Source organism: Equus przewalskii, chromosome 1 (assembly GCF_037783145.1).
Source record: "Equus przewalskii isolate Varuska chromosome 1, EquPr2, whole genome shotgun sequence".
NCBI classification, from domain to species: Eukaryota; Metazoa; Chordata; class Mammalia; order Perissodactyla; family Equidae; genus Equus; species Equus przewalskii.
This window is the reverse complement of record NC_091831.1, coordinates 42928364-42936917: the sequence shown is the minus strand read 5'-3', so window position 1 is coordinate 42936917 and position 8554 is coordinate 42928364. Positions and strand designations below refer to the sequence as shown.

General features: G+C 36.3%; 1 protein-coding gene across 6 annotated transcripts in view; it reads right to left on the bottom strand.

Moving 5' to 3' along the window:
* Nucleotides 1–3058: 3058 nt before the first annotated feature.
* PRKG1 (protein kinase cGMP-dependent 1) overlaps nt 3059–8554 on the bottom strand; it is a 1115575-nt gene continuing 1110079 nt past the window's right edge. For all 6 annotated transcript variants that reach the window (XM_070562421.1, XM_070562430.1, XM_070562440.1 and 3 more), the window contains one exon: nt 3059–7593. In XM_070562421.1, coding sequence (XP_070418522.1) covers nt 7495–7593 — 99 coding nt within the window. In that variant the 3' untranslated portion in view covers nt 3059–7494. The remainder of the gene's footprint in view (nt 7594–8554) is intronic.

Here is an 8554-nt window from a genome sequence, read left to right as displayed (position 1 = left end):
GCTGTAGTTTGCCAACCCCTGATTTTGAAAAATAAGGAAAGGGAGGTTCAGAAAAGTGAAGTAACTTAGAGTCACATAATTTTATTACCAAAAAGAACTTCAATAATCCTCTCATGGGTAGGGAAACCAAGGCCCTAATAATTCATGCTAACAAAGCAATTTGTGGAACCTGTAACCAAGCAAAGAATTACACATATGACATTATAATTATAGGTAAGATGATATTTTGTTCCTATTTCAACCTGTTTTTGTTATTAAAACTCAGCCTCTCATCTGTTTCTGAGAATCTTGAAGAATCAAGCTCTCCCTAGGAATTGTAACTGCCCCAGTTCCATGACTAACATAATTTTTCCTGGGGCTCTTTGCTTCTCATGCCACTAACCCTTGTGCTTGTACATTTGCAAGTCTCCACCCAAGCAGCCCAAGTAACTCACTGTACCAGTTTTAGATGGTCTGGGTTCTGAGCATGTTTCTTCCCATTACCCTGTTAAAACATACCTTTGCTGTGTTGAGTTTAAGGTAGTTTCTGTTAAAGGACTAGGCATTTGAGTGAACTCATCAAGTCTTTACTGCAGTTTTACTGCCCCTCATTCAGGGTCCAAAGACATTTTCTGTTATCTTCTGCCTGAGACTGGGTGACTGACATTGCCAGATTCCCACTCAGAGCTAGGGCCGCGCTTGGCTGTCCTCTGTGTGTGTTAGTTGTATCAATCAGAATGGTCAAGGGTATGCTGCTGAAATAGGTGAAGCCAAATCTTAGTGGTTCCAAACAACAGTATGCTCCGCTCCCAAACCTATGGGTTGGCTAGGGGCTCTACTCCTCCTCCTCACTGCAGTCCTCCTTCTGCTTCTGAAGCTGACGGGGTGGCCACTGAGGAGGAATTGCCCATTTCAGTAGTGGAGGGAAAGAAGGATGTATTGAAGCAAGAATTGGCTCTTAACATTCTTGCTTGAAGTGACAGGCTCACCTTTCAATGGCCAAAGCAAGTGAAAAGGCTAAACCTCAGGGAGAGGAAAAGGACATTGGTGAAGGGCAGTCAAAACCCCACTGAGCCAGAAGCTCAAGTCTCTATTATCATTTCTCCCTAGAGGACTAAGAGCTGCCTTCATGTGAATTAAACTCCTAGTATCCTCCCTTGATAGACCAGATGCCAGAAGAGGGTATAAATACATCTTTTTCGGCTTTGTAAATCAAAATATGAATGTAATCCTCAGCAAAACTAGCTTATTATTAGTAATATACTATTTTAATATGGAAAATGGAAAGGACATCTATATAGCTGGACTATAAATATCATTTAACGTTTTTGGAGGTATTTAATAGGCTTTGGATGTCCATGACTCTTTATAGACTTCTTTTCATACTTCTTTCACCCTACCATTCCTGAAATTCCCTCCCATGGGCCTTCTTTCCCTACTTCTCTTCCATAGGTGTATATAAATGTTTCCATCAAAATAAACTAAGGCTCTTGTTAAAAATTCAGATTGCTGGGCTATCCCTTAAAATACCTGTGGGTGATGCTGCAAATCTGTGTTTTCACCATATTTCCCACATACATTATATGACATTGATGTTTGAGAAACACTGGCCTAAACATATGCCTTGAGCCTGTCCATTAATTTTTATGAAATCCATGGCCAGATTTTGGGATTTCTAGGGATACCTTGTTTTTTCTATTTTATTTTTTTTGCATGATGTTGAGACTTAACCTGTCTGGCTTTGCTAATGGGCATGTGGATGGATTTGTCTTTGCTTTGCAGACTCAGCTTGGGTGAAAAACACAGCTGCCAGAGGTAGACATTACTGTTTTATCAACTTATAGTCCTTTTGAATTGATAAGGAGAAGTATAGAATACAGAGGAAAATTCTAAATAGGACTTTTAGGAAAGAATATTAGTGTGGTAGCTGTCTTCTCTTGTGTGCATGGCACATTTAGGGTTATAATTGAGAATCTGCGGGTGGGTCTACAAGCATAACATGTGATCAAGTTGGATGATGACACTACCAATACATGCATCTCAGACAAATTTATAATTGATCTTATTGTCATAGTTAAACAATTGTGCAGTGATTTACCTCAATTGCAATTAACATGAAGAAGACATGACAGTGGTGTGGATGCAACATCCTCACCATCACTGACTCCACTCCCCCACACCCAAGCCACGCCTCTAATGACCATGAGTATTGATCTGCACGCTCCTCCAAAAACTGTGTGATTAATACAAAAAAATTACCTTCCAGGTTCAAAGAAGACCATTCTTAGATCAACGGTATGAAAATCACAGAACTTAAAGGGTGTATACTAAAAAGTTACAGTTCAGTTCTATTTGCAGGCGAAATGAAATTACTGGATGTGCTATAGTGACCTAGTATTTCTTCAAGTTGTTTTGTTGGCTCTATCTGAGAAAGTTAACTGGATTGAATTTCTAGTTTTTGTTAAAAAGGGGTTTCAATTCACCATCACTAGCCATATGATGTCAACGAGACAAAGGCAATCAGATTAAGGGAATCTTGATGTTGCAGCCAGTTTTAATTTGTGTACCATTCACGGCAGTGAGGAGCAAAGGGACACAGGAAGAATGTGTTCAACAGAGTTTTGGAAAGTTGAGTTTGTTGCAACCACATTGTTTTCTAAATCTATATTCTTTGTGTATATGAAGCTTCACAGAGGGATCAGGTGAATAAACCTTAGACTAATCCAGAGTTTGACTAGGGGTAGCCCAAAGAAGGAGTGTGTGATGGTGGTAGTGGTAGTGGTGGTGGTGGTAATGGTGCACAGAAAACTGCCAATTTGGGGATTTGTGTGGGTGTCTACATTTGCTTAACCATTCACACTGGATGGCCTAACATTATCCCTATTGAATTCTTTAAATTGATTTGTTGGATTAGTTTTATAGCAGATCATAATACATTATTTTATGAAGGACACGGGTTACAAGTATTTTCTACATTGTTATAGTGATATTCCACAATTGCACTACACAGTATTTCAATTCCAGTATGATCTATGAATTCTATTCTTGGAATGTTGCTTGGAATTAAACATCAACTAAGTTCAAAAGTAATTATTTTTTATTTCAACTCTATAAAGTATACAACAGGCACTCGGCAATTACAGCTGCAGGAAAAATACAGAGCAAATCAAAGCAGGTTAAGTTTATGAAAAAGTTTTTAATCTACATCAAAAGAGTGCAAGTGGTCAATGACCATTTGATGACAGTTGTTGCATTCTGACTAACAAAGGACTCTTTCATGTAGAACAAATTGTAAGAGGACAATCAAATAACCATAGCTGTAAGAATACAAAAGAACTGACCAATTGTAAAAACATCATACATTGAAATAAATTTGATAGATGATGCTTAAAGAAATGTCCCTTTACTCAGAAAGCCCAAACCTCTGAGTCATCGTCAAGGTCCCAGAGCTCTGTTGACGCAGGGGCAGATAGAGAAGAGGACTAACAACACACTTTCAATGTTTAGCTTTCTAGGTCTGTTGAAAATTTGCCTCATCCACGATTTGCATATACAAGAACTCAGAGAAAGCATCCTGTTTTGTTGAGTGCTGCACCAAGATTCTTTTTCATCATTGGTTTCATAACAAGGTGTAGTTAGCAGTCACTTTCCAATTTTTCTTTTCAGTTGGACCATTGTTAATGGAGTCAATAAAATGAGATATGTTAGAACTTGACTGCACTAATATTTAAACTGAATCTGCACAGCTTAGCAAAACAGGAATACCTGTATACAGACTGATAGTATGTCATATATTAATTTGACCTGCACGTACATTTATACATTTCACAGAAATGACGCTGTATCTCATTAACAGATACACAGCTCTGGTACATTTAACAGAAATAAGAGAACAACTTCATCATTTCTGTAATTCATCAATATTATATAATAAAGGCTTATAAATTGTTAGCAGAAAGAACTGTAAAACGCAGCAAGCTAAGAAAGGACAACATTTTGAGGTGTGTTTGTCTTTGTCATGCAGCATAACACCAAATTTGTTTTTTAATAGGATGCCATGAATTTAAGGCACTTGCAACAATGCCAGATAGCCGGGTCATGTTCTAAACTATGGGACAGATGAAAAACAGTACAGTTGACATAATTTCAATAATACTGACAATTATGACATTAATTCAAGTCTACTTGGACCTAAAAACATTATTCAATAGAAATAAAATGAAATAATAATGCTGTGAAACACTAAAAAAAGTTATAAGTACCACAAAATATCACACAAAAATATCTATTTACATAAATATTTGTTTGTGGTCCTAGTGTGAAAGAAAATGTTGTTATGGATAATGCACAGATCACCTCTACTGTATGAAATCAGTTCTAATATCCTTATTTTCAACATGGTAGCTGACTTCTTTAAATTTAAATTCACCATCAGTTCAGTCCTTTAGAAATGAAACAAGAAAAATTCAATAGTTGAATTTATATTATACATGTGTGATTCACATGCATATCCCATAATTTTAAGAAAAAATTATGACTTATAAAGAATATAATCAAAATAAGTTTATTTGAAATGTCACATGGATCTGATTCATATATTAACAACAAAGAAGGTACAAACTCAAAAATCACCTATAGCAATTTTCCAGAAATCATTTTCTCTAATGTATTTAATCTATCTCAAATATTATGATGTTTCTTTTCTTGGCAGTTTTCAGTTTTCCTGTGAGTCGAGACACACAGAAAGCCCTTATTTCCCATACTCAAAATATTAACAAGAAAGTCAGTTAACAAATCAAACAAGTTGGCACTATTCTAACTTACCCAGATGTCCTTTAGTGTAAAAAAAATAGAGGGGGCATGAAAAACTCAGAAATAAAGTGAGATGCACTTTATGAAGCTGACCATGAATTTTAGCCCTAGTGTCTTCATTAAGACAAGATTTAAATCCTTAAAATTCAATGTTGAAAATTAGATGAATGTTTTCTGTTAGTAATTCTTGGAAGATGTAGTTCACCTTTATTTTTTGGTGATTGCTTTAGACATCCTAATGTAATGTCACAGGTGAAATAAACAAAGATGCAGTAACAAGTGGGAGAAACAGCCTACAGTGACATTGTGCTGAATGCTACTTCTTCATTCTCCTTAGAACTTGTACCTGTGGTTGTCTTAGACTTGAACCATAATTCCAAAATCCACAGTAAGTGCTGATCTCTGAGGTTATTGAGATATTTGCAAAGTTGCAGGAGCAGATTCTCTGCCTTAATGACTAGTTAAATTTAATATTCTAGAAAATCTTTAGCATTCCTACACCATTCTATCTTTTAACAAAAATCATTGAACATTGACTATAGTGTTGAATTTATATATTTTTAAATCCCAATTAAGAGCAATATAAAACATCTGAATAGCATTCATAGCTGGATTTTAGGTTGAAATGTTTAATTTCATATTCTAAAATCTGCAGAAGAAACTGGATATCTTGGGGAATAGACTGATTTTGAGAAATTGTTTGTAAGGGAGGGAAAATTCCAATAACACAAGAATAACTGAAACATCTTAGGATCGAAGGTTTAATTTAACTCTATTCTAATTATATATACTATGTGCTTAGTAATTTTGTTCTCCCAATGTTTCTTAGATTATTATATTTTAATAAGATATATTCTAAAATAGTATGAAACATTCAAACAAAAATCATAATATGTGCCTTCCTGGATACAGTATAATGTTCTAGGTGGACATTTTTTTGCAGAAATGTTTACATTTGACTTTTAAGAAGACTCTTTACTAGAAAAAAGCAAATCTCTATTTAATATACCAAATTCACACAGTTCCAAATCAGGATGACAACTCGTAAGGTTATGCATTTGTCTAAGTAGGTATAATGCTATTTGTCCAGGAAAAGCTATCAAATGGCTCTGTTACTTATGACAGCTAATAATAGTCAACTGGCCTGTCAACAAAGAACTCAGTTTAAATTGCTGATCGTTTTTGCCACGTGAAAAAAGCAAATCAGTTTGACATTTTCAAATCTAGTCTTTGCTAGATAGCATGATGTTTCAGGATTGTAGTATTTCTGTTCTACTTAGCAAAAGTTTATTCTTAAGAAATCAGAATCCTGTTTTCCTCTCTACTCCCTTGTTATTTTCACATGCATGTGGACTCATATCATTCACGAAAAAGCAATCAACACCTGGCCAGGTTCTTGTCTTGTTTCCTGACCTCACATAAATAAGGTTTCTCATCTGATGAATCTTAATATCCTAACGATTTTGTGCTTTCATTTTTTCTTTTTTTTTTTGTTTTTGTTTTTGATTTTTGGTTCAGGCCTAAGACAAGAAGCTAGTTCAAATAGGTTTTTAATCACCTTTCTCCCTTAACCCTAGACGATGTTGTAAGTGAAATCTGACAGGAGTTGCTTTGATAAATTTAGTGAAAATGCTTCAGTCTCTGGCTACACATGTAATGGTTAGAATTTGTGTTGTCTGTTCAGACACTGACATTTACAGATGAAAGATATACATAGCACCTATAGAGTTTGTTGTTTTTTGGATGGATCTTAATCCCTCTCCACCCCGCCCCACCGCCCACCCCAAGGGTTTATTTTTATAAAAGGGAATATTTTAAGCCTCAGTTTGAGGGCGTGTTAGTTAATAAATAAAAACCAATTGGCTGCTAGTCATTTATTTCCAGGACCATCTTTAAGCACAATATTTTTAAAAATATGAAATGGTTTGTGAATTGCTTATTTTCCCACTCTGTCATGCCAATTTATCAAAAAGAAACAAACAAATATCATGCATGTCATTTTTTTCAATCCTCTGTGAAAACGCATATGTCCCTGCTATGAGAGTTCGCAGCAGAACCCCTATAGCAGTTGTGCTTTTAACGTATCAATTTTTAAAATCTGTCAGAAAGGAAAGGTAACATTCAGTCTCGTCATCAGCACTGCTGGGAAATAAAATCATGAAACGTCTAGCACTGGTTTGACATGAACTCTGTGACCAACAGATGTGTGGTCCTCTTTTTACGGTATATACACCGGCTTGCAGTCATCGATCCTACAACCCTCACTTGAAGAAAGGGAAGAGCCCAGTTTTTGTACCATAGTAATCTGTCGTACCCAATATATTATTTTTTGATCTTCTTGATCATTCTAGCAAGGTACAGACTCTTTTACTAGATTGAAGTATTTCTTACAGTCTTTCAAATTATAATCGGAGCAAAGCAACATCATTGCAACAATAGAAAACATCTCTTTACTGGTGAAAGGCTTTGCTTCAGGACCACCATGTCAACTGCTATTTTTAGGTTCAAACAGAAAACATGTAAAGAGCACTATTGTCATCTAAGCAATAAGTCCTAATGCCACTGTAGTTACTGGAGCAGCATCGATCAAAGGCATCATGGTGACCCCGAGCACGAATCTTCTCTCTTTCCCTCAGGTTTGCTGGCAGCTGAGTCTCAGGAAAAGCTGTCTTCAGCAAGGCAGAAGCAGGTAAGAGAAATACATTAGAAGTCTATATCCCATCCTGAGTTGTCATCAGGTGGTGGTTCGTCATTGTCCTCAGGGAAACTGTCGAAATTGCTTGTGTCTGTGGGTGATGCAACCTGCAAACAAGAGAGAATGAACAGGGGCCTGGCCCACTAGTGTAGCAGTTAAGTTCACACACTCTACTTCGATGCCCAGGGTCCACTGGTTCGGATCCTGGGTATGGACATATGTACCACTTATCAAGCCATGCTGTGGAGGTATCCCACATAGAAGAAATACAATGCTGGAATGACTTACAACTAGGATATGCAACTATGTACTGGGGCTTTGGGGGGAAAAGGAAAAAAAGAGGAAGATTGGCAACAGATGTCAGCTCAGGGCCAAACTTGCTCACCAAAAAGCATACCTTTAAAAAACAAAAGCCAGAATGAATAGAATAAAAGTTCTGAATTTTTAGTAGACTTCCAAGCTAGATTTTTAAAAAGCATTTTTTATTCATTCCTTAGTCGATGAGTATTTTTGTGTGTCTCCTAGGTAGCAGGTTTTGTGCTTTGTATTGGGGCTTATAGTGGTAAGTAAAAATAGACACAGTTCTTGCCCTCGTGGAGTTTATACTCTAGTAAGGAGTAAATTGTGTGATTAAAACAAATAATCACAAAAATCTGTAGATGATTATAAAGTTTGGTCAGTGCTGTGAAGAAAAAATACAAGGTGCCATGAGAGCATAAAAGTGATCATAGAAAGCCCCTGAGAAAAAATATTATTTTAAACCTAAGAATCAAAGAGATCAAGAAAGCGAATATAGCACATGCAAAGGTCCTGGGGTGAGAGCAGGAGAGGTCCATGCTGTGAAGTAACCAAAAGAGGCCAATGTGGCTGCTCTGTAAGAAAGGAGGAGAGTGGAAGGAGAAACGGGCAGGAAGGAGTCAGGTTACACAGAGCCTTGTAGGCCATCTTAAGGATTTTGTGAGTTTATTCTCAATATAGTAAAAATTCATTTCAAAACTCAAGCAAAACTCTTGTAAATTTATTGGGCAAAGTCCAATCTGTACAATATTAGTAAAAATAGTGAAGAAA